Below are 27,288 nucleotides of genomic sequence, written 5' to 3' on the forward strand. Positions count from 1 at the left end.
ACATGTACAACAAAGTATATTTTAGTATTGCTATGAAGTTTCTTTCACATTTCTCACTGAGGCAGACACAATGAATAATTGCATCCACTCTTATTTCCGTGGATCAATTCACACACATTTTATTTTATCTGATTTTTCTTCTTACCGAAATACAATGATTATAGATATATATATATCATCCTTCGTCGACATACATACAGCCACTTTCAGTCATATGGTGTATCACATGATAATACTGGGTTCTCTACTCAAAGACTTTACATCATTCAAACCAGACTATATTCAATGTGGGTATATTTCTATGGTTACTGGGGAATACCCTCCTCCCAACTTGCCTGTACCTCTCCACTGCTTCCCCATGAAGCTGCGGACAGTGGCCATGCATGTTGTGATGCCCTACTGACCAGCACCTGGTAGGACCAGACTTTTGCCAAGATGATGCCTCAGTATCTGTATTGGTACAAAACATAACAAAACAAAACAAAGCAAAAACAAAGACAATATCACAATCAAATACCATAAATGGGGGGAAAAAGAGGAACATATTGAACTAAAATGCAACATTTAACATTAAACTCTCGTACTCTAAAATTACCAAATTGTGAGTGCCTAGGTACAGACAGCAAAATACACTGACCATTTTCAGTATGTGAGCTGTTTAATTTTCCATTTTGACTGTACAGTTAGCATTTTAACTGTCCGTGTCTGACAACCTTCCAACTGCTCATCTTAGACTATGAATAATCAAATATTTCACATTTAATTTCCAGAGGAGTAAGTACTATTCAGACGGAGTTAGCAATGATATTTTTGTAGTTGAGAAACTTTCTGATTGTCTTAAAAATTTCAATTTGATGATATTTAATGAGAAATAACGTTGATCCTTTAAAAAGTACAACTGTATAAAATCGACATATTTATCATTCTATCTATCTGTAGCTATCTTTACCTATCTACCTCTATCTATCATCTATCTATCCATTTATCTTTATTCTACTCTACACAACATTCTGTTTTGAGGCACGTTATCATTGCGCTTTCCATCAACAACTCATGATTTGGGGATACCTGTAGTAGTTGGGCTTAAAGGGTCCACTCTTGTTGAGTCCGAGGTAGGAGGCCTGCTCATCCGTGAGCTCGGTGAGATGGGCGTCAAATGATGGAAGGTGTAGAGTGGCCACATACTCATCTGGGGGAATACAAAGAGTCAAACAGGTGGAACATGTCACATGAAATGGGGGTTATCTGACCCCTTCCGAATCACCATCTCAAGATGCCACTAAAATGGCATGAACAGAGAGGTGCTACAGGTTACGACAGAGTTAATCTGAGTCTCGAGCACTGCTAACTTTGCCTGGACAGGCGTGACTGATTATACAGCAAGAACATTTTCAATGTATACATCACTTATCTTATCAGTGATAAATTCCTTGACGTTATTACCACGCTTTTTTAAGTTCAAGGATACCTAGTCTTTTGAGCAGTATGATGAATTAATCATCAAAGTGCAGGCATTAAAAAGCTACATGAGACATTATGATGCCAACTACACTGTAGTTGCATTAATTGAAAAAAAAATTGTTGAGAGTGATGTTACTTGTCTTATTATGAGAAAGGATTGCTCGGGTGTTTTCTAAGCATTCATTTTAGTGGTCCGTTCTCTCACTTAAAAGAGATCATGTCAGCTTATGCCACAGAATTGTACACATATGATTCTCATGTATCCCAATCAAAACTCACAATTTTATGGACTGAAAACATAAGTCTGTTCTGTGTACATTTGTACCTTTCAGCATTGAGTGAATACAAATATGGGAATATAAGAATATTAGATACACCTTGCCTTGTACATTTGTATGTCGATTTTTACTCACATCTTATATGTCTTCTGTTTCACATACTGTAATCATCAGTTTCATAGAAAGCTAACACATTGCCTTCAAGATATCTTACTCTCCCATGCAGTCATCACATGGCAAACATCATTATTGTATGCAGTGGGTTAAACCCATGTAACCTTCATTCATACGTACCAAAGGATGGGCAAGCATGGTACGGTATACGCCAAATATTTTATTTTCGCGAATTTCGCGAGTCAGGTGCTATTCGCAAAATCAAAGACACGCCAAAATAATGACTCTGATCCCAATAGGAATGTGGCGCACACATATATATATTTCTCCGGTCAGTACAGTACTCCAAAATTGCGAATTTAACCACTCGCGAAATCGTCGGGTAGTCCCGATTCGTGAAAATTTAGACTCGCTAAATATATGGCGTATACAGTACATCTTGCCAGACAAGCCATTGCCTTTCAAGGTGCCACCCAACACCACTTCTTTCAAATGGTACCTTAACATTGCTTTCATCTGATGTAATTGTTATTGGAATAGAGCTGAACTGATGTTATTAACACCTACCCAGTTTCTTGGGCAAGAGGTAAACGTCCTGCTTGTAGCGCCCCGGAGGAGCATTGAAGAGTTCGATGAGAGCCAGTGCCTGGGTGCAGGCTGTAATCGACACCACAAACGAGGGAACAGTGGAGCAGCTGAGGTTCACCAAACGCCCCTAACAATGGAAAGATCACACGGAAGGTGCAGATTTAACTCGAACACATTGAACTGTAGAAATAGCGGGAATAAATAGGACTATGGATACAAACAGATACTGTAAAACGAGGAATGTTCGCGTGCATTTCAATTTCGCGAATTTCGCGAGCGCCAAGATTTGTGAAATCAAAATGCACGCGAAAGTTCTTGTCTATACTATATGCATTGAATGACAGTGGCAGTTCGCGAAAATTTCATGCTGCAAAAAAGGCTGTCGGCTCCAATTCGCAAAAAAATTCATGCTGCGAATATATCATGTTTTACAGTAGCATTGGAGAAATATGTTAAAATACAATGTCACCTGAGCATAAAAGACCAACCATGGAGGGGTAGAAAAAGTGGTGCTCATGGGCAAGTGGTCTCTACAGACAGGTTAATCAACATGTAACATGCTCTGAAATAAAATGTATTGTCTACATGGACTGATGGTTTTTGCAGAAAGTTGGCTGCCAAAGTAAGTTTATAAGTATGCTTAATACGAAAGCCCTGTAGACTGATACAAACTTCAATTTTATTGTGATTTTGTTTGAGTAATCCGTTCGCCTATCCCTATTCAGTAATATACAATACTACCCAGGACATGAACATTATGATTCACAAATGAGCCATCAATATCCACTGATGAAGACAGGTGTTCTGGTGGGGGCCAAAATGTTGTTGAGACTCTCTTTGCCTTCATCATTGAAACAGATCCAACAAATCCAATGCTACATTCAAATGAAGATAGAAAACAGCTTGTTGACAGCATCAAGCAAGCATACGATTGTCTCATCTGCAGTGTTGCATTGAAGCCAAGGCTAAAAGAGTGAGGTTGTGTGAGGGGGAGCTTATGGTGTATTCTGAGTGGACAAAAAAAAAAAAAGAGACTAGAATCACAACAGGCTTGGATTTAACATGAGGCCACATAAGCTCTGTCATGGGGCACTGATGCTAGTTAAGTCATTTTTTACCAGACTTGTGCATCTTCTAGTGCAAAAGCACTGATATAGTGCATGTACCAAGTACGAGGGACGCAGGAGGGGACTTGCAATGTAGAATGCCGAATGAAAGGTCCCAATGTACAGGCACTGTAATAAGATCTTCACATTTAATCTTGGTGAGTCAAGAACAAAATTTCTAAATAGAATGCGACCTCAGCCAAGACAAAGCCAGGATCCACACATGCTGCCCCAAAGAAATGGTCAATGTGTATAAACCAACCATATCCCCCAGTAACTCATGAACTAACCCTCACCCAGCCCTAGACTTTGACTTGAACAACATTAATGCTGGTTACTAGCCCCAGCTGCTTGCCTGGCAGAACTGGGTTGAGAGACAGTCAGTACAAGTGTGACTGTGGTGCATCACAAAACCAACATAAGAGTCACATGACCCGATTTTACAAAACCACTCAAAATCCGGTGAAATGGGTCAACCTAGTCAGTTTTCAGTTTTGTATATCTTCTAAAAGAGCAATTCTTCTTCTTCATAATTCTATACTTTGGGACTATAGAATGAATGGGAAATTGTCTCTTTCTGTGGTTCTTCAAGAACATTTTATTTCAGTCTGTGTGATTAAATATGTCTTAATAATTCCTTTTCGGTTCTTAAAAAGCTATTGCATTGAAAGTTGGCATTAGTCATGAATAGACTGTTTTTAATATGTGCAAAATTTCAGCTTAGGTTAATAATCACTTATAAAGGTTAAAGTGAAAACTAAGTTTTGGTAAGTGCTTGAGAACCCGTCTAGCACCATTTCATTTTTTCTTGCAATATATCGAAAGAGTCCACTAAGAAACTTACCTGGCTGACGCGGTTTGCCGGAATGACGAGTCGGTTTGGAGTATTTTGAGAAAAATAATAATAGTAGGAAAACCGACTTTTATTCCAGAAGGCTCCAGACTAACTCGGTCTCGGGAAAAATTCGACCCTACTTCAGACAATTCACACGCAGTTCGTGATCGCCACATTCTACTGGCCACTGCATAATACCAAATGAGGCCTACGGCCTAACTGAATGGACAGGAAAGTGCGTGCTAACGTAATCCTGTACAAACAAAACAAAAATGACAGCGCGCGGTCCTCAGTTGCTGAGACGCGCGGTCTTTGGAGTTTTTGTTGTTGTTTATCTAGCGCCTTTGATTGTTTTAGAGGTGCTTGATCGGCGCACACTAATTTTGCATGCGCGCAAAAGAGGTTTTTGATGCGCGCGTTGTAACAACTCGGACCACTACTGCGAGTAGCCAGAACACAAAGCGCTAGTTTATACAGGCCGCTCCCATAGGACAACACTGTACAATCAGAGCCCTGGACAACCATTACAACTCATCCCGCCGTCAAAGCGAAGCCGAGTTATCCCCGAGTCCGAGTTTAGCCTGACCCCCTTCGGGTAAGTGCTGAAACTGAACTTTTTTGGTTAATATTTCGCATTTTCGTCGTTACCCATCGAATATCTTGTCATAACATCGTTATCCTGCACATTTCCTAAGCATACGTTCACATTTGGGAGCAAAAATTGACAACTTTTGCAGGCGTACCAGAACTTTGTTTGGGCTTTAATACAGAGTAAAGTATCCTATTTATTGCCCCCATTCATTGCACAGAGAACCACCTGGTGAGATTAAATGCTTGAATAAACCCTAGACTTCAAGGCTTCTTTTGTAAGTAGATATACTGTAAAACCAGAAATGTTTGACTGCATGAAACTTTCGCGAATTTCGTGAGGAGCCAAAATTCATGATAGCAAAATGCACACGTGTTTGTCTACACAATGCCTTGAATGCCGGTGGCGATTCATGAAAGTTTTGTGCCGTGAAAAAGGGCCATCAGCTCGGTTTTGCAAAAGTTTTGTGCCATGAATGTTTCTGGTTTTACAGTACTTTCTTTCCATTACTTGGATGGGTAAGGAGAGTCCATTTGTATTGAGTTATGGGTCATTTTAAAGCTTGGAGTCTGATTTTTCAGTCTCTCCATACCTTGAAATCCATACCTGGTCACTATTTTTTTTTTCTTTTCGGTCGTTTTGTGATGCAAAGGTCACATAAGAAGATGGGGTGTTAGATGAGGATACGCTGCTGCAAATGCTTGTGAACTTACCTCAGCCAGGAGCAAGAGGCGTTTGCCGTCTGGCCAGATGATATGATCCACCTGAGCCCGCACCCTCTCCCAGACGAGCTCCGGGGTACGAAGACTCTCCTGTATGTCAGGAAGAAAAGGAATACACCTGACAAACTCAACAATTCATATTACTGGTAAGGATTCTTGCTTCAAGTTGTTCTTATTTGCTATCAGTGCCCTTCATCAAAGTAAAAAAAACAAACAGAAAACTAGAGAAGCACTCTGAGAGCGCAGACGTCTGCCAAGCAGCTATTTTTCACCAATGATCTTGTTCTTCCATAGAGATTAGTGATTTCCACCCATATGTATTAATGCATGCTGAAAATCGCCCAATTTTCCAATATAGAAACCTTTTGTTACGTCATCAACCCTCAGCTGCACGGCACACCTCGCCCTAGCACAAACTAGAGCACCCACTTTAGTGCCCGTATGAAAACCTAAAAAATGCACAGCTTGACCTCCCAAGTTCCTTGCCCCAACCTGCCAAAATATCGAAAATCCGTCATAAAATCCACAAAAAATTCTGGATCACTACCAAAATTTATTCTTCTGTTCCTTGTGTCATTCTCAACCTGTCCTGCAAAGTTTCATCTAAATCCGTTCACAACTTTTTGAGGAATTTTGAACACGGACAAACAAACCAACAAACCAACGGTAATGAAAACATAACCTCCTCCCTTGGCGGAGGTAACAATGGATGATTCAGTGTTGGAGTAATACTCATGATAAAAATCATGGGCATCTCACCTGAGTATGTATGCCCATGATTTTATCATGGCTCTTACCGGTACTCAAATATTGAATAATCAGTGTTTATTCACGTCGATAAAGGGCAATTTGTCAATCAGTTGCACTAAACTCAACAATACTCAAAAAACGATGAAGTCTCAAAAAACTTGGTCTTCACACTGCCATCCAAGTCAAGCTCTACACATGATGGCAATCACCACTATTTTACTAAGTTCACCATAATTTTGTCCTTAATGGGAGTGAAAACTGAATCATATTTAATGGGTTTTCCCTCTTGCCAAAGAATAATCCATGTAGCATAACAAGTCTTGTAATGAGTAGTGAGCTGGTGGCTTACCACGTCAATCTCAGTGTTGGAATGGCCCATGTTGCAGACGATGCATCCGTTCTTCAGTCTATCTAAGTGATGCCTCTGTATCACATTCTTGTTTCCTATCAGTTTTCAAAAGCAAAATGGGAAAGAATAAAGAGAGGTGAACAACACTTGGGCCAGGACGTATTCTGCATTTACCGTAAAACCAGAACTTTTCTTGTGCACAAAACTTTTGCAAATTTTGCAAGGAGCAAAGATTCGCGAAAGTAAAATGGAGTGCGAAAGGTCTACACAATGCATCGATTGCCAGAGGCACATACACAAAAGTTTCATGAGACGAAAAAGGCTGCAGTTGGCTCCAATTTGTGGAAGTTTTATGCTGTGAATGTTTTTGGTTTTACAGTAGATGTTGACTTGTGAAAGAAGCAATGGCACAAAATGTACAACAGGGTCGAGTTTCACGAGGCAATTTTTGTAATAATAGCAACTTGCAGTAATTGTAGAAAATATGGCAGGCAGCCAGACAACCTGCAGTAAGTGTCTTAGTCACTGCCAGTGTAACTGTTGAAACTGGTTACAATAAATGCATATCTCCATATGATGTGCGCCTCAATATGGACTTTGAAACACACAGTCTATAAATGAGAGACAATTTTCAGTTCCAAATTGCTGTATTCTGAGCTACGCAGTTACAAACTTTTTCCACAAAAAAAAAAGCATGTTAACATTTTCCCCAAAGTGGTATTCTGAGAGAAATTTCAATCAACTTTAATATCTACGTCTGCACGTACTGACACGTCCATTGCGTCTTCATCGCCCAGTAGCACACTTGGATTTACAAAAATTTTAAATCATTTTCATGTTAATTCTGGGCATTGTTTGTAGTTCATAAGTCATGTTAGAATAAAGATTACCTGGCAGAATCTTTTGTATAAAATTTTGATCTGACTTGGACCTAGGTAGAATATGACAAATGCGCTAAAGTAACACTAACACATATTTTCTGAACAACCATCTGCCTAAAATATATACTGGTATATATATTAGGAATGAATCTACAAAAAATATCTAGATTGTAAGCGTTTCCAGAATTACACCCCAGGGAACACCTCATCTCCTCCAAATAGCCCTTTAAACCCCAATAAGAGGACCTTTATTTCAATGAACACTTCATTTTCAACCATGAATAGCACATGAAGAATTCCTTTCTCCTTGTTTGCTACTCATAAACGTGATCAAAACAATACAGATAGTGTGACAAAGAGTCAATGTACACACAAGGATCTTGACATCATTTTTTTTCCCTCTCAACTGAAGCATCAGCAAATTTGTAGCTCCTATTAATCCGATGAGTCACATCCAAATTGTGTGTCTCTAGGGCCTATAAATTTCAGATTACCTCATAAACTGTTATTGGAAAAAGCTCAATAAATGATATTGAGCATCAACATAGGACACAAAAGAAAGGCACACATTAGCTTCCATTTATGAGTTTGCTGCAACCTTTCCAGTCGCAAGTAACCAACCTTCGTCCCTTCGTTTGCAATTCTCCTGCTACTCTTTTCATTAATATCACAACTTCTTCAGTCCTATGGTATACCGGGAGTGGGTGATGTCATTTATTGTAACAAGCCACATGGGGTTAACCACGGGGGGTCAGCTTCACTCTTATATCTATAGAAATGTGACTGTGTGAAACAGACAACTTGGCCAGCAACCTGGTGAACCATTCATTTGCCTAAGCACTTACATAGTTGTAACTTGCTGTGCTTGTGCATCAGTTTTCGGGTAATTCCTCAAAACCTGAACTAATTGAAAGCGAGCAGGCTCGCTTAGGCATAGCAATGTCTCAGACGAATAGGAAGACTACATGATGACACAACAGAGATTAAGGGGATTAAGTAATCTCTATTCAATGCCAGTTAGCTTAAGGAAATCTCCGCCAATCTGGTGAAGAAAGTGCCCAAGCAGACCCAGTAGAACAAAGTGCAGTCAGGGTTAATGTATATGCATGAGTTACGAATCTTTCACTCGGAGGATTTCCACTCTACGTTGGATTGGTAGGGATAGAGTGTTTTGCCTCCTAACAGAAGGATCACCATACCAACACACAATATTCGCAGAGCGAGATGGATCGGGCTGTGAAACCAAAACCTCTTGTCTGCAGGCAATGCTATCGAATTATCAAGCTTACCAATAAAACACTATACCATCACAACAAGCTGTATGAGTAGTAATGTGTGTATCAACCTGCTTTTATAAAATGGGTTCAAGAATGTATCCAATTGGAAGCGCTGAAATGAGTCACGTGTGCGTGCATTATTTTCTTCAGGTATGCACTAAGCGAGTCTCTCTTCCACCTCCCTGGCCTGACGTACGTCACAATGTTTTACACTAGCAGTGCGCACTCAATCAGTTGTTACAAGTGCGTCACGCGATACTATACGCGCTGTCAATCCTGTAAACAACTTCTAGTTCGGGCCGCGGGCTGCCACAACAGCCGGCGGCCTTTCTTGTGCATAACAGTACGTGGCGTACGTATACTCTTATACGTACGTACAGTACTTATGTGCGGGATTTCCGAGTGCGACGTGCGTAAATGTTTGGGACGAACATCTTCGGACATCTTGACTTTTGAGCGAGTGCTACATGTAGCTGACTGGTATTGACCCACAAAGGTACGTGAATAATGCTGTTAGTTTTCGACCCATTTTATAAAACAAATGATGCACAGGATTATTTCGTGGCGTTAGTGAAGGTGCGGCTCACTCTCGAGTATTGACAACGGTTGCAAACATGCACTCGGCTGCGCCTCGTGCATGTCGCACCATTGTCAATACTCTCGAGCGCGCCGCACCTTCACTAACACACTCTATCCTGTGCATCATTAGTATAACAGCATGCATGATAACTAAGGGGAATGCTTGGAAGGAAAACAAAAGCGATATAAACAAAACATCAATTGACTTGTGAAATCTAGCTCTGCGATACAGTACAATTTGTAAGATAGTTGGTGCCATGCGAGTATCTGTGAATTGCTTGGAATACAGAGAACATTCCAAGCAAACTGCCACATCTGTATCTGAACATGGAAAGAACTTCCTCCCCATACCTGTGCAAGTGATCAGTACGTCCACAGTCTTCAAAATTTCGTCCATCCTCACGACTCGGAATCCATCCATGCTGTATAGTGGAAAAGACAACAAAAAGATACATGTGTATTAGAGAAGAGCTTCACTACAATCTGTCATTTGAAAGATGTGAAAACACTGGCACAGATCAACTTCATCAAATGAGGTCTGTATCCAGCAAGTTTCCTTTCAAGCAATATAACACCCAACAATAGCAGGGCTATACATTAGTGGTGGCCTGGAGCCACTAAATATTGATGTCCGGCTACCATATTTCCGAAAAGGCTACCTTTTGGTGGCCCAATAGGCCACTTAAAATACAAAGTGGATTCTTTACGTTTCCTTTTATTTTGGGCCACTTCATTTCTTTTTCGGGCCACATGAATTTCAGACTTCAAAATTCTAGTGACTCAAATGGGCTACCAGAGAAAAAAGTTAGTAGTGAACCCTGAATGGTTCTATTTTTTAAACGCCATCACACTGATTGTCAAGGTAGTTGTTCACTAATGCTGATACATACGAAGGGAGCAATGCCTTGATACATGAGGTGTGGCTCCCTTTCTACAACTGTCTACTCAAGGGCATCATTTTGCTCTATATTTTCTAAAAGCTAATATTCCCTACACAATATGTTCTCAATGAATAATCAGGCTAGCACACAGAAAACACACCAAGATCATTTTGGACTGCATGAGACACCTCTTCAAAAGCAAAATCTTGTGAGGGCATAGACCAAGGTTCTCCTCACACATTGACTTCATACATGTAGAAATGAACAACACTTCAAAGAATCTTCTAACTCTTTCTTGTAAATTGTTAACTTCATTTTTGGTTTGAAATATTTTCCCACATGTGCTGTGAAGGCAAAACATGTGCTAGCTAATGGGCAGCAATGTGAGTTAACACTTTTTGGTTCTGTCTCTTAGACTTCATACATGGGGCTACCAACACTCCTAGATCAAGATGAGGGAAATTCAAAAGAGCAATCAGGAAGATACCGGTACTTGTGCATTCCACGCAGCTCAATAGGCCCAAATGATACCAAAATCAAGTAGGTTTTGGTATTCTATTATTAGGACATGACAGAAAAAAAAAAGTTTTAAGGTAGTCTCCTCCAGAACACAGGAGACTTGGCAACTCTGCATTCAAGAGATTTCATACAAGCAAAAACAATTGAATCTAAAAAAACCCAAGAAACTTCAGATCTAAAGCTACTGTGCAAATAAGCAAACCTCCAATCTCCTGTGCACCTTTCTTCCTAATACACTTGTACTCAACAGTGAATCAAATTTGGGAATCCAGGAGGAGACCTTTCAAGCAAGACAGTCTCCTGCGTACATCAATGGCTGTGTAGCCATCTACACTTCCTGGATACAATCACAAGTGTTCATATGTTGGAAGACGGGCTGGGCACAGCAGACACAAACACACACACACACACACACACACACACACACACCCCATCCCATGGTGGTTACAAGCTAGAGAACTCACGCTGCCTGCAGGGCGCAGATGGGGTCAATCTCCGTCACGCTCACTATCGATCCCAGGCCCTTGAGGGCAGCGCAGCAGCCCTTCCCGACCTCGCCGTAGCCGCAGACCACCACCTGCTTGCCGCCAAACATGATGTCGGTGGTACGCTTGAGGGAGTCGAGGATGGACTCCCGACAACAGTACAGATTATCAAATTTGACCTGAAAATAAAAGGGAATAGCATACAGTAGGGACAGATGATTTCATAAAGCCATACACTGCATTACAGCCATCACCATTCAATCAAAACACAGATAAACTGAAACTCTTACTAGAATGGGACAATATAACAGCATCATTTCCAAGGCACATTATCACTTATCACTTTCACAAAATAATATCTGTTTAATAGGACATACTTTTCATCAAATATATCTAACAGACAGATGTTTTGTTTAAAATTCAATTTACTATATGGAAACATCAAATAAACATTCTACAGAATGTAGCAGTAGGCATTCCATTCCTCCAGAAAGTCTATGTAACTACATGCATGAAGGAATAATCAAGATTAGACTAACATTTCTTGCAGGACTGTACATCATCTAAGTGAGTGATGCGTAGAACCATGTACTGATTTTCCTGCTGTATATGAATGATTACCTGTACATTTCTGACCTCGTTTTTAAAAAGGATAGTTGCTAACTTCGGACAAAGGACTCTCAAGTCATCCCGATTTAGTGGTGGGGTTGTAATACTACACCTGCTCATATTTGACCAAAAATGCCTTCAACTGACACCAGATACAGTGCATGGACAAATTTACATTAAAATGGTATTAAAACTGGATAGAACACAGAAACATGATGAGAACCTTATTATAACCCCATCCCTTAAGTAGCCCTGCATTGGACACTACATGGAAGAAGAAAAACAGAGGATTACACAAACCAACTTGCATTAGATTGTGTAAATGGGGCTGATAGTATCTACACATCCAACTTCGGAAAACAATGAAACAATAGCTGAAGTTAAAGTTCACAATAAGTGCAGATCCTTGATTGTTTCATTACACGCTTGGACATATTCATTGTTTAATTGCACTAAGCAATGCCATGCATGAGTTATTATTCTTAACAAATCAAAAACAAGAGGTCAAGGTCTGAGTAAATGAATACTGAAGACTAAAGTCATTGGTACATATTGAAGTCATCTGATATTCAGTGGGCCTCAAACTGGATGTGTAAGACTCTCAAACATCTCTCATGTCCAATCAACTTGGCCAGCATCCAGGCTGGGCCTTCCATGGACTGTCATGACATAAAGTTCATGGTTACTGTTGCCCTGGGAGATGAGGAGGGACATCGGGAGGGGGGGGGGGGGGGGAAGTGATTCAGATGGAGATCAAATTCGTTTCCGACCACTCCAATGTCAAGCTCCCGACGTCTTTCAAGGATGACAGAGATGGGAATTATGGCAAAGCAACCCTCGACTCACTGTCAAAACCTTTAAAGCCATCGGACATTTCAGAATTTGACTGACAGGAAGTTATCTCCCTTCAGTCCTTCCATCTCCTTCAGCAGAGAACAACAACATCCCTCTCAAAACTCCACGCCCGGATGGCGCAACATGCTCTTTTTTTTACTATTTCGTATAAAATTTGTCTTCTACTCATATGCACATATTTACCCTTTCTGTGCCAGGGACTTCAAACAGTGTGTACAAAGCGGTGAGGTTTTCTGTGCCAATCGGTACTCAAAAACACACAAAGGGTTACAAGCACTTTACACCGCTTATACCATGTCCATCAGGCAGAGCAATATCTTATGTCCAAATAATTCCTTATTGTTGTAAATTATGCTCCCTCCTCGCTGATCAATTCTTTCAATAAGTGACTGTTGTTATGGAATCTTTTGTAACAAATAAAGAACATTCAAACAAACTGGAGCGTTGGTAACTAATTCTAAATAAGAGTTAAGGGGCACTCAGAACAAAACTGACCCATAAAGTTTCTTTTTTTTCCCTTTCTTTTTTCTTTCTTGTTCTTCTCGTACATGCTCTTTTGTTACAGTTCCCAAATATGACCACAAAGGATAGTTCAAGAGCAGACACGAGAGGAATTCAGTTGACTTTGTCCCCGAGACAAGCAGAGCAAAGACATATCACTAGACTTGATGCCACCAAACCACACAATTTCCTGTGCAGATACTATGGAAAGGGAGAGATGTTATCACCCAATTTGTAGGTTTGACGAGCCAGAAAATGAAACGGAGGACTTCTCTCACCCAGACGCAACCCCCGCTGACTCACTTTCGGCAATACCATGGAAAAATAACGAACTTCCTGACGACAGAAACTCTAGGAGGAAATATTTACCATGGAAACGGAGCCTCCTAATTCCCGGAGGAGTATTTAGATGCTGATGTACGGGAGCTCTGAGGGGTGCAGATCAAGTCTTTCTTGCACTGATGGAGATTGTTCTGACATCTAGCGCTAAATGTCTGTCGGGTTTAGTCGTGTGACATATCAAACTCCAGTCTGTGCTACTTGACTCTATCAACTTCCATCTCAAAACAGTTGAAACACAACAAAAAACATCCTGCACGATTTTCATGGTTTGTGATAAGCTTGTTCATCACTTTTTGATGCCTCATTCTATGCATACAAGATTCAGCAAATTCCTCCAAAAGGACATTTTGTCCATAAATTAATAATTAAGAGATACTCGAGGTGCTACAAAATACTTGACCATGGGGGCTTGAACATCACTCAGTTGGATCTAAAGTCTGTTCCCGATTTTCATGTGCAGAAAGAGTAAAAGGAGCCAGTTTGTGAATTCTGACAGCTGGTATAAGAGTATTGCATGCTGTAAACACACACTGCTTGTTACCTTGGTGACAGAATCATTGACGTTTACGGCGGGGATGCTGAGGCGGCCAGATTTGGAGAGCTGGTAGAGCCGATGGACCCCCGTGACAGACTCCTCCACGATGCCCTTGACCAGTTTAAAGGTCTCCGGACACTTCTTCAACATCCTGTGGGTCGCATCGCCGCCATCGTCAAGGATCTGGAGGCGGCAAAATGGCAGGATTAGCGAGAGAGCTGTGCTTGGTTGGCATAAACCTTTCCTCTGAATAGACTCTCAATGGTCCCTTTGGACTGACCCCTTCCCGTCCTTACTGCTTTACTTCAGAGGACAAACATTCTGAAAATGAACATCCCCTGTCGGACAATAGCCTTCAAGACTTCTCCCCTTCACCACAAGTACTACAAAATACATTGTCTTCTATATAAAGGTTCACAACATTCCCCATAACACATGCCCAAAGATATTTATCATCTGCATTTGCCCCTGTCTGTCTGTCTGTCTGTCTGTCTGCCTGCCTGCCTGTCTGCATCTTTCGCTCTCTCTCTTCTCTCTGGTGTAAGAATTATACCAGTATTTCATTTTTTTGCACACTCCAATCACATGATTCCATAACAAACTTAAATCCTATCCCTTGTTTCTTCAAAGCTTGCCAGTCATACAGCAACTATTGACAAATCCAATTGGCAGCCTATCCTTTCAAAAATGCAGTCATACATACAGTAAACTTCTGTATCAAGGTTTGCTCCTGAACAGATAACCTGTGCAGCTTGTACTATTCAAGAAAAGATATCCATGAATTTTGATACATTACTAACACTGTACTAAAGAAAAGTTCATTTCGGGTCCTCTGGTAAAAATAGATTCATGTATTTCAACACGTAATAAAACCAGTCCATAAATTATACGGTATAACTGATTCACTGCAACTAAGGTGAACATGTAGTTGTTCATGGCTTGGAAATATTGATACATTTGACAAAATGTGACCTAGCACAACAATTAACATAAATCCATGCAAATACTTCGTTTACCCCATTTTGCACACAAAAAATTCATGATATCACCAGTAATGTAATATTTTTTAATGTCTTTATTGAAAAGTAAACAAACAATATAACAAACAATATAACAATACTGTAAAACGAGGAATGTTCGCATGCATTTTAATTTCGCGAATTTCGCGAGCGCCAAGATACGCGAAATTAAAATGCATGCAAAAGTTCTTGTCTACACTATATGCATTGAACGCCAGTGGCAATTCGCCAAAATTTCATGCCACGAAAAAGGCCGTCGGCTCCAATTCGCGAAAATTCCATGACGCGAATATATCATGTTTTACAGTACTTGACAGTAAGTCAAGATCAAAGACGTGGTATAGTTATCTAATGCACCCCCCCCCCCCCCCCCCCCCCCCCCCGAAACTGTTTTCACTGCACCTACCATGTTGGGCTGCCACCCATCAGCAAGGATGCATTTCTCAATACACCACCAGAAGTCCTCCTCCGTCTCACCGCGCCAGGCGAACACCGGGAAGCCTGCCTCGGCCAGCGCCGCGGCAACCTCGTTCTGGGTGGAGTAGATGTTGCAGGCGCACCATCGCACATTGGCTCCAAGGGCAGACAGGGTCTCTATCAGAACCTAATGAAGGCAGAAAGAAAGTTAAAAGAAAAAAAAAAAAACATGTCAGAAATCCTTAAAGCAACATGGTCATACTCTAAGACACTTTCACAAAAATATGATATTACAATGCAAATGTAGACTCCCATCAAATGAAAATCATCTTACCATCACATGCTATTTTTGAATATCACTTAAGATTACCATAATATATTAATATGTCACAAACTCCACACAAAAAACATACATAGATATGGCTACACAATACAAGGGTTTATGAGCCAACAAAGTTGAACTATGATAATTATGCTGAAAATCAGTTTTACGCATTTGTACAACATGAAATCATACAGACTGTATCAATTTTTTTCCTCAATTGCTGGCTGGCAATGGTTTCAAAGTTTACTGCAGATGATATATACTGTATACTTCAAGTCTCATCTTGACCTTTGACCTCTGACTTAAAAAACACAGGAATTCCAGGCTTCAAGTCTTAGGTACATGTGTAAGTTACCACAAGTTAGACTGTTGTAATCTGACCATGACCTACACTACACGTACGGCCTTGCATTTCATCTTGCCCAAAATTATCTGAACACAATGTATAAAGGCTATTCTCTTTTGTTTTTGTTGTTCCAATTCATGTACTTTGTACAATGTACTTTCTGGGGTTACAAAACATGGCACAAGTTCATACTTAATTTCCACCTTTGATTCAAACTACATTGTACATTATTCCCAATGTCTATATCACCCAATACATGCAGGGATGGACAGCCGGATGGAAACAAAATGCTTCTGGCACAGATTCACAAAATTGACGATGGAAAGTAAAGTGCAAGTATCTAGATCATAACTCGAGTAGTGAAATACTTGTTGCTCTCTTGATTCAAACATAGACTGATTCAATAGCCCCTAACAAATGAGCAGAGGATGCCACATTTAAGTCTAAGTAGGAGTAGCAGTCAAATAATACATGACATACATATCATAAGCAAGCAGATTTTGCAAGAACTCCCTTCAAAATGTGAGAAGAGAGGTGATGTTGGCATTTCAAATGACCCAAATCTACATCCAATATGATCAGAAACATTATCTTGTTAGAAACACCTGCACAGGAAGTTCTATAGAGTGCAAGCCACCCCCCTGGAAGAGTAAAAGATAGTGGCTCTCTATTGCTTCATAAAAAGGGGGGGGGGGGCAAGTGGAGGAGAGCATGAACAGTGAGTTCATGGGGCACACTGTATCCCGATGCTAAAACATTCCATTTACCGGTATCGGCAAACATTTACACTTCTTTTCTGAAAGATTTCTTTCTGAAGGAAAATTACTTCAAAAAACATCACATCAAGTGTTATCTGAATCTTGTAGTCAATGCTATACCATTATTACATTTTTTTTTTTTTAGGACACTGAAAGTTTAGGCTATGAATATTGATCAAAGTGACATCTTTAGAATAAAAACCAGGCAGCAAAAGGCTGTGCTTGCTAAAGAGGGTTGTGGTTACTCCCTTTAAATGTTATGAAATGCTTGCTTCTGAAAGAAACGCCAAACAAATGTGTCAACGCATCACGGCAGCAGGTTTATTTAGTCCCACACTATGCCACTGGCTAAAGCCCCAGTTACCCGCTCTAGCATTGATCTAGCTTTGATATCACTCCAGCCAGGGGAAACTGTCTGGGGGCTGATTCAATATTCCTCTGATCCTTTCAGTTGCAGGTCTCCTATGTCTCAGGTGAGACAAGTAAAGCCCTGCATGCCTGGGTTGCTGTCAAAACAGTCTCAAGCACATGTACATATGTCACATAATCATCCTAAGTTTCTTTGGTGTACAAGCCAGCCCAAGCATACACACTTGCTGATCAATATGTACTCAAGTAGAGAAGCCGTCACATACATAATTATGCAGTAAATGAAATGACAGTGTATCAAAAGTTCCAACAAAGAATGTGCTTTTGTAGGCCAGATGTAGAAGAAGAAATATAAAATACCGACCAAAGAACTTGCTGCAGACAAATACAGGATATTCGTAGACGTCAAATTACCATACATAAGATGATTAGTGACTTTTAAAATCACAAAAATGTAGTATTTACCTTATCCTATTCATGTGTTCACGAGCAAATTGAATAAACAAAGTATCACTCCTCATTTATTTGAATGTTCACTTTGTTCTTGTTGTTCGTTCATAGTAAAGAAAGGGGAGGGGGTCCAATCATACTGAAGACATTTTGGATGAGACTGAGACAGAGAGGCAGACACAGAAAATTGTCCTGGGTGTCACTGGGGATGGCAATGTGATGAATGTAACGTTCATGGGGCTGGAAATGAATTTCATTTCAAGAAATTGATTGCAAAAAACATAATTCTTGAACAATAAATTGCTGCATCTTCTCAATTCACACATTGGAGTTTCATTCTCCTTTTACGAACAATAAGCACCAAAAGGTTTCTTACAATGTCAACCTGTTCTCACAGAAGGACAAAGAGAGTTTTACAACATTCCCATTTTATCAAAAGATAAATTGATAGGACGTTTTAAATGGAGATTATTTGAAGATCATTTTGCAGAGCACGACAAGTGGGGGCAATACAGAGATACATGGACCAGGTACGGAGGGACACATGCTGTCACACCCCAACATCAGCCAGGACGGCCGTATCTTTGATCTTCAACCACCCCCGCCCCCAATTTTCTTCCAGCTGACATCATATCATTATAAGTGGTCCTCTTTACAATCATGTTTCAAACCATGTCTCCTTTGTAGATCCCCATCAATCAAGATAAGGACATGTCACTCTATGACATCATTCTGACTAAGCAATGACTGACAACACAGGCCTTCATTCAGTCCACAAGTGAGAATGGCATTGCAGACGTGACACAGTGTGCTGTTAATCCGCTAGTCCACCCATGCCATTTGAAGACACAAACAAAGCTTTATTACATTTCTAAAAAATCCCCCTTGTCTCAGACTACACAATTGAGGTTTGCATGATAGACAGTGCACTATTTTTGTTGCCTCTTCTGGTGCAACATGATGAGCAAGCGTGCCCAATGCACGATGACCCCCTCTCATCTCCAAGCTAAAGACAACACATGCCGCGCTTAATTTCTCACAAATGATAACAATAGACTTTTTACAAATCTTACAAATGCTGAACAAAATAGACTAATTCTCTTTCCTTCATTCACAATTAAAAACAATAACAACTGCATAGACATACAGTTCATTCCTTCTTCTACTCTGCATTGCCTGGGATGGCTCCTTTTGTGGGAAATCCAAACAAATCATGTTGGGAAGGACAGGCCGGGTGAGCCCCTGGCTGCGATATCGAGACCACGCCCGCAGGGGTACTCTCCAAATATCCGTCTGGGATTTGCTAAAATTTGTAATTCCAGCTCAAGTTTCCAAAATTGGGCTCATGAAGAAGTCGGCGGTGCTTGTATGCCCGGAATCCAATCAAGGCTGGGATTGCTATGAGCCAGCATGCGTGGATCACATGTCACCTTCTGTCAGCATCGCGGCTTAGCAATATAAATACGTACAGTCTGCAATAACCAAGCTTGGGAATTTGAGTGTAGAAAAAACATTGTCAAACATGACTTGCATGCATCATCATCATCTTCATTATTGTTATCATTACCTTTTCTGTTATTTACCTGATGGCTAGCCTCTTCAGAGTAACAGATGGTAGATTTAGCCGCATTCACACGTACAAAATAGCAGGATAACGATCACGATCCCTATCTCCAGATTTTTGCAAGCATTCACATGGACAGAAATAGTCGGATTAAATGATCGCAATTCAAATCTTAGGGTTTTTTTTTCAAGACAGAGATATCCCGCCAATTGGCGCACAGTGCACTTCACTGCACGAGCTTCTCTTCGCCCATTGTTGTATGACACAGTGGTGTGGTGCATGTGCTGTTGTGATGTGCGTTTTGAATGATAGGATATAAAATCTCAAGATTGTTTGGTCAAGCATTCACACGGTCACTGCCGGCCAAATCATTATGATAATTCAGAAAAAAAAGCACACAATTTAATGGGATTTGCAGCACGATGTTGATTGCGTTAATTGGTGGGATTTTTTGTGTCTATAGGCAAAAGTCTCAAGATTTGTATCGCGCTAATTTTCGTACATGTAATCCTACTTTTGCTCTTATGAAGGGCCTTGCCATTATCATCATGTGACTATTAAATCTTTTATTCAGGTAAAAGAAATACAAGCTTTATTTTCAAAAGGGTCCCAGGATGAACGTCTTGGCCGTATCAGGGCAATTACCAAACCCCCCCCCCCCCCCCCTCGGGCAATTACTCACCAGGACAGGACAATCTTAGGAAAAGAGAAACTTAGCTGGCATTATAAATCTTAAAGGAGATCCTTTTCATTATGTTTTCTTGTTTTTTTAGACGAACAAAACAAAATAAAAGGCAGCAACACTAACTTGCAATGCACCAAGATTAAATATGATTCCTGTACCACAAAATCCATCATGTCATTTATTTGCAACTAAATTTTTTCCTCACTGAATGATCAGAGGACTGGAATATGCTCCCCTAATTCAGGTCTAATTTCTTACATGCATGGAAATCATTTGGAGTTAACATTAGTCATGGAAAATGAATTGCCCCTAATCTGACCATTCCGTGAACTGCATCAAAAGGCTGCACAGCAGTGGCCATTTGAAATCGAAACTGGCCTTAAAAAACCACAGATTCCACAGAAGTCACACAAACCTACTGCCCAAACCACAAGATGCAGAGAACACAGCAGAGGGGTAAATTCCTATTAAAGGGAGTTTGCCACCACTGGACACAGGGAACAAAGAGACAAAGAGCTGCCGTGTTGGAAGTAAGCAAAGCGAATTACCCTCAACACTAAATGTGCATGTTGTCATGGCAACCACACCATCTGTTGGCTTCTGCTTTTACTTTTTCCCTGCCCTAATGTCCTATAAATGTGTTTTAGTAGGCAGAAAGCTGACGACAGGTTGGCCATGTACAGGGATGTAGCACCAGTCTCTACCACTTCTGTTTCCACATGGATCATTCATTCTATTTCATTACAGCTCCACATTCTAATGATGTAGGGATGTTGCACCAGTCTCTACCACTTCTGTTTCCACACAGATCATTCATTCTATTTCATTACAGCTCTAGATTCCAACGTTGTAGGGGTGTTATACCAGTCTCCACCACTTCTGTTTCCACACGGATCATTCATTCTATTTCATTACAGCTCCACATTCTAATGATGTAGGGATGTTGCACCAGTCTCTACCACTTCTGTTTCCACACGGATCATTCATTCTATTTCATTACAGCTCCACATTCTAATGATGTAGGGATGTTGCACCAGTCTCTACCACTTCTGTTTCCACACGGATCATTCATTCTATTTCATTACAGCTCCAGATTCCAACGTTGTAGGGGTGTTATACCAGTCTCTACCACTTCTGTTTCCACACGGATCATTCATTCTATTTCATTACAGCTCCAGATTCCAATGATGTAGGGGTGTAATACCAGTCTCTACCACTTCTGTTTCCACATTATAGATCCTTCATTCTATTTCATTACACCTCCAGATTCCAATGATGTAAGAAAGATTGTGTGAACTTGAAAGCCATGAACTTGGTACAATATAAATTAAGTATGGGCCATGTGTTTGGCAGGGCTGCACACTAACCCATTTTTTCTGCCGGTCCAACCTGTCTCTGTCGGACCGGTAAATGCCTCGTTTTAACATTTTTACCGGTCTGAACAGAAAATTTACCGGTCAACAACGACAACCTAAAAAATAAACTTATTTTCTTGTTTTTTTTTATGGACGTACCCCCCCCCCTACCCATGTACATTTTACAGATTAATATCTTTTTTTAAACTTGCATTATCTATTGCACAAGAAATAAAAAAAAAGGATAGGAAAAACTAGAATGTTTGTGAATTACAGTGCAAAATGATAATGAACAAAATTAGATTGTATCAAATGCGTTTGTGACTTTTTTTAAACATCGGCGCACGAACTTGCTGCGTAACCTGCTCTTGGTGGTCAGTTGGATTGTGACGATTTAATGAATTATTTTAGCTGTGAAATTTTCTGACGCACGCGCTCCAAGGAGTTCTTTATTTTTCTCCCGATAATCTATTCGCATTTGTGCATGCGTTCTTGAAAGGCACACGACATGCAGGGCCGAATTTGCAATCCTTTTTGCGCCTATTTCCACCTCAAATATTGGCGGGATTGTGATGATTTCATAAATTACTTCGGCTGTAATATTTTCTGATGCAAGCGCCAAAAGAGGTTGAAAATGTGTCCTTTATTCTTTCCCGATAAACTCTTCGAATTTCGTAAGTGCGTTCTTAAAAAGATGCACCACATGGCAGAATTCATGATACTTTTTGCGCCTATTTCTACCTCAAATAATCAGCGGGATTGTGACGATTTCATGAATTACTTCGGCTGTAATCTTTTATGATAACGCGCCAAAATGGGTTGAAAATGTGTCCTTTACTTTTTCCCGATAAACTCTTCGAATTTCGTAAGTGCGTTCTTAAAAAGATGCACCACCTGGCCGAATTCATGATACTTTTTGCGCCTATTTCCACCTCAAATATTAGCGGGATTGTGACGATTTCATACATTACTTCGGCTGTAATATTTTCTGATGCAAGCGCCAAAAGAGGTTGAAAATGTGTCCTTTATTTTTTCCCGATAAACTCTTCGAATTTCGTAAGTGCGTTCTTAAAAAGATGCACCACATGGCCGAATTCATGATACATTTTGCGCCTATTTGTACCTCAAATAATCAGCGGGATTGTGACGATTTCATAAATTACTTCGGCTGTAATCTTTTATGATGTACGCGCCAAAAGGGGTTGAAAATGTGTCCTTTACTTTTTCCCGATAAACTCTTCGAATTTCGTAAGTGCGTTCTTAAAGATGTTCCACACAGCCGAATTCATGATACTTTTTGCGCCTATTTCTACCTCAAATATCAGCGGAATTGTGGCGATTTCATGAATTACTTCGGATGTAACTTTTTGTGATGCACGCACTGGCTAGAATGGTTGAAAATGCGATCTTTATTTTTCTCCCCATAATCTCTTCGCATTCCGTACATGCGTACTTGAAAGGTATATGACACGGCCGAATTTCTACCTCAAATATCAGCGGGATTGCAATGATTTTATGAATAACTTCGGCTGTAATCTTTTATGATAACGCGCCAAAATGGGTTGAAAATGTGTCCTTTATTTTTCCTGGATAAACTCTTCGCATTTCGTAAATGCGTTCTTAAAAGATATACGACACGACCAAAAAATCATGATTCTTTTTGCGCCTATTGTTTCCTCAAACTTCAACGGGATTGCGATGATTTCATGAATTATTATTCGGCTGTAATCTCTATGATGCACGGGCCAAAAGGGGTTGAAAATGTGTCCTTCATTTTCTCCCAATAATCTCTTCGCATTTCGTACTTGCGTATACGACACGGCCGAATTCACGATCCTTTTATCGCCTATTTCTACATTGAATATCAGCCGAATTGTGGCAATTTCATGAATTACTTCAGATGTAATCTTTTGTGATGCACCAACTAGAATGGTTGAAAATGCGTTCTTTATTTTTCTTTTTGCGCCTATTTCTACCTCATATATCAGCGGGATTGCGATGATTACATGTATAACTTCGGATGCAATCTTTTATGATACACGCGCCAAAAGTGGTTGAAAATGTGTCCTTTATTTTTCCCGGATAAACTCTTCGCATTTTGTAAATGCGTTCTTAAAAGATACACAACACGGCCAAAAATCATGATTCTTTTACGCCTATCGTTTCCTCAAACTTCAATGGTATCGCGATGATTTTATGAATTATTATTCGGCTGTAATCTTTATGATGCACGGGCCAAAAGGGGTTGAAAATGTGTCCTGTATTTTTCACCCAATAATCACTTCGCATTGCGTACATGCCTTTACGTCACGGCCAAATTCACGATCCTTTTAGCGCCTATTTCTACATCAAATATCAGCGGGATTACGATATGTCATTTTAATTATTTCGGCTGTTATCTTTTGTGATACATTCACCAGAAGGGTTGAAAATACGTTCTTTATTTTTCTCCAGATAATTTCTTGGCATTTGTGCATGCGTTTTCAAAATTATACATTGCATGCAGGGCCAAATTCGATATTCTTTTTGCGCCTATTATTGTTTACTCAAATTCCAACGGGATTGCGAAATTTTCATGAATTACTATTCGGCTGTAATCTATATGATGCAATCGCCAAAAGGGGTGAAAATGTGTCCTTTATTTTTCTCCCGCTAATCTTTTCCCATTTCGTACATGCGTTCTTAAAAGGTATACGACATGGCAGAATTCACGATCTTTTTTGCGCCTATTTCTACCTCAAATATCAGCGGGATTGTGGCGATTTCATGAATTACTTCGGATGTATTCTTTTGTAATGCACACACCAGAAGGGTAAAAATGTGTTTTTTATTTTTCTCCCGACAATCTCGTCGCATTCGTACATGCGTTTTTGATGAACAACAACACAGCATGCAGGACTGAATTTAAGATCCTTTTTGCGCCTATTATTTCCTCAAATTTCAACAGGATTGCGTTGATTTCATGAATTGTTATTCGGCTGTAACCTTTTATGATGCACTCACCAAAATGTTTCCTGTATTTTTTTTCTCCTCTTCGCATTCTCTCGCATTTCGTACATCATAAGCTTTTGAAAGATACGACGCGGCCGGTCGAATTCATAATCCTTTTTGGGACGATTTCTACCTCAAATATGTAAGCGGGACTGCCATGATTTCATGATTTTTTTTTCTCCCTAGTATTATCTCTTCACATTTTGTGCATGCGTTCTTAACAAGTTCACGGAAGGGCCGATTTCGTGATCCTTTTTTGCGCCTGTCTTCATTATGAGACCATTCTGAGCGAATGAAAATATTCATTTGTGAAATGACTGTGTAAAATGAAAATAAACGCAATCAGATCCATTTACTGTATGGCTGAATATCGAATGTGTTTTTACTTTTTCTAAAAATTGACACTAGTAAATTAGTAAATTAGTTCTAACATAACTGCCACGCTGCAGCGAAGCCGGGATCGGATCGATCTTGCCTTAAAAATCATGAGTAAAATGACCCAGAAATGCGTGCGCTTCTATCAATGCTTCTTGTCTGGCATGACCGCCGATCGCAAGCAAACGAAAAGCAGTTACACTGTACATGCTTTGCATGTATTGCATTGCATGCAGTGCGTGAGCAGCGCCAAATGCGCAAGCTACATGTAGCGCGAATAACTGGTCGACTGCTAGTGCTCAAAACTAATCCCGTTTACTGTACAAATTGCACCGGTAGACATAAACGAAAACTTGCGTAAAACTCGTTGAACAGTGCGATATCTTGCATTCTGTTTCTCCCTGATCGGGGCTGCTCTTTTTCTTTCTACTGACCCCACCAATGTTTTGTTTTGTTTTTTTACTGGTCATGTCGGACCGGTAACTTGTGGATTTCCTGAAAAGTTACCGGTCCGACAGTGACTTTTACCGGTCTTTGACCGTCGGACCGGCGCCAGTGTGCAGCCCTGTGTTTGGTAGCAATAGAGACAGTGCTCAAGGTGGACAAACTTATACTTGTAGGCATTATACGTAGAAAGAGATAACTGTCAGATTTGGTAAGATGAACATAAAAACATGTGTTTCAGATCATGTAAAGTACTTGTAGTTCCAACAAATTAATATTTTGGACTTGACAGACTACTGTTCTGTCTTATCCACAAAAGATGTGCTGATTGTAAATACACTACTTGTAGGCATCAAAACAATTTCAATGTTCAGACACTGCTGGAATATGGTTAAGTGTAATTTTCCATGGTACAAATCTTAAGAAATGAGAACATTCTTCAAATTCTTGTGGAGCTGCTTCACAATACCACACTGGGACTTTAGAGCAAAGTGTAAGCAGAATTTCGTGGAACTGATAACACAGTAAAGTTTGGTCTCATCCATGCAAGCAGTACCATGTACCATGCGTACATGTATTGAAGACAAAAGAGCTTGAATGATTTGTATCTATAGTTAACATCCTACATACAGTGCCAGTCACCCCTAAGTTTTATATGTTTACACGATTCGGGTAGTGTTACTCTTAGGATGTGCACTGTACAATGTTTGTCCAGGATAAAAACAAAAAACCTCAAACAATACGCTGATATCTTATCACACTTCAATATATCTATCAAAATCATACTTGCATTACTGTTATCATTCTACCCACAAGTGCAAGCTACAGCATGGCACAACCATGCACGACTTAAAGATAACCTGCACTGTGAACCCAAGACCTAATAATCCTAAACTATTTCTGAGTAGTTGGTTTATAAATGATTGGAAAAATTACCTTTTAATTATCGTTCTGCGTAAAATAAGATGTGCAACATAATATCATTCAGATAAGTTCAATACAATGTAGGCCTACGATATCAAACAGGTACAATGTGCTCAGTTGCAGACAATGATATTCAAATATAAAACCACCTTTGTGGATAACAGTCTTCTATAAACTGCTACAGAACATTTATTTTTTTTTATTTCACCCTTAACCATGCAAAGCAGACATGGAGTCTGTAGGAAACTGCATGAGAATTTCCTTTCAGCAATTTGGTGGTCGAATCTGTCACAGAATGACCCAGTGGGGCAGAATGTGGGTTAAACAATTTTGTGTTGACAATGGAACAAGATATCAATAGACAGTAGGCCTATTAAATCACTTCCTGCAGATGTGATAACACTTGAACCGAGTATTACTGCACCAACCAGATACTCAGCAAATCTTGGTAACCATCCACACCTTTGTATGATAGTATAAATGCATTGATCATTTGTTGGGAGACTACACAAGTTTCCATAGCTCTGGGCAATGGCAATTGTACGACCGACATAATATGTGTTTGGGATACAGTAATGACTGATTTCTAGAGTTCTTCATGTGCATTGGTTGCCCCATAGGTAGGTTTGCCTCATTTCCATACAATTCAATCTATGGCAGGCACTTGGCATCATTTACTCAGCCTACATGTATGTCTCACAAAACATGACAGTGTGTCCAAAATGTGCACCATGAGTGGCCAAAGGATCCATAAACTCACAACACTTTGTACTGCCCTAAAAGAATCTGAACCAAAAAAAGAAAGAAACAAAAATGAAACAAAACAAAAGAAAAACACCACAAAAAGAGATTTTTTGATAGTCATGGGATTTACAATTTTGATCACAGACTACTGTAAAGCAAGATATTTTCACAGCATGAAATTTTTGCGAATTGGAGCCAATAGCCTTTGTCGCAGCATGAAATTTTTGTGAATTGGCTCTGGCATTCAATGCATTATAGTGTAGACA

At 40.0% G+C, this 27,288-nt stretch overlaps 1 protein-coding gene across 1 annotated transcript in view; it reads right to left on the bottom strand.

Annotated features, from left to right (window-relative positions):
- LOC139734055 (S-adenosylhomocysteine hydrolase-like protein 1) overlaps positions 1–27,288 on the bottom strand; it is a 57,399-nt gene continuing 30,111 nt past the window's right edge. Inside the window, exons 5-13 of the mRNA XM_071644872.1 lie at positions 15,682–15,879; positions 14,263–14,439; positions 11,394–11,593; positions 9,881–9,951; positions 6,793–6,887; positions 5,685–5,783; positions 2,421–2,568; positions 1,069–1,189; positions 1–450 (exon numbers count right to left, since the gene is read on the bottom strand). Of these exons, the coding sequence (XP_071500973.1) occupies positions 444–450; positions 1,069–1,189; positions 2,421–2,568; positions 5,685–5,783; positions 6,793–6,887; positions 9,881–9,951; positions 11,394–11,593; positions 14,263–14,439; positions 15,682–15,879 (1,116 nt within the window). The 3' untranslated portion in view covers positions 1–443. The remainder of the gene's footprint in view (positions 451–1,068; positions 1,190–2,420; positions 2,569–5,684; positions 5,784–6,792; positions 6,888–9,880; positions 9,952–11,393; positions 11,594–14,262; positions 14,440–15,681; positions 15,880–27,288) is intronic.

The sequence above is a fragment of the Diadema antillarum genome, unplaced genomic scaffold (genome assembly GCF_040938485.1).
Source record: "Diadema antillarum isolate AM-2024a unplaced genomic scaffold, OU_Dant_1.0 seq00000507_RagTag, whole genome shotgun sequence".
NCBI lineage: Eukaryota > Metazoa > Echinodermata > Echinoidea > Diadematoida > Diadematidae > Diadema > Diadema antillarum.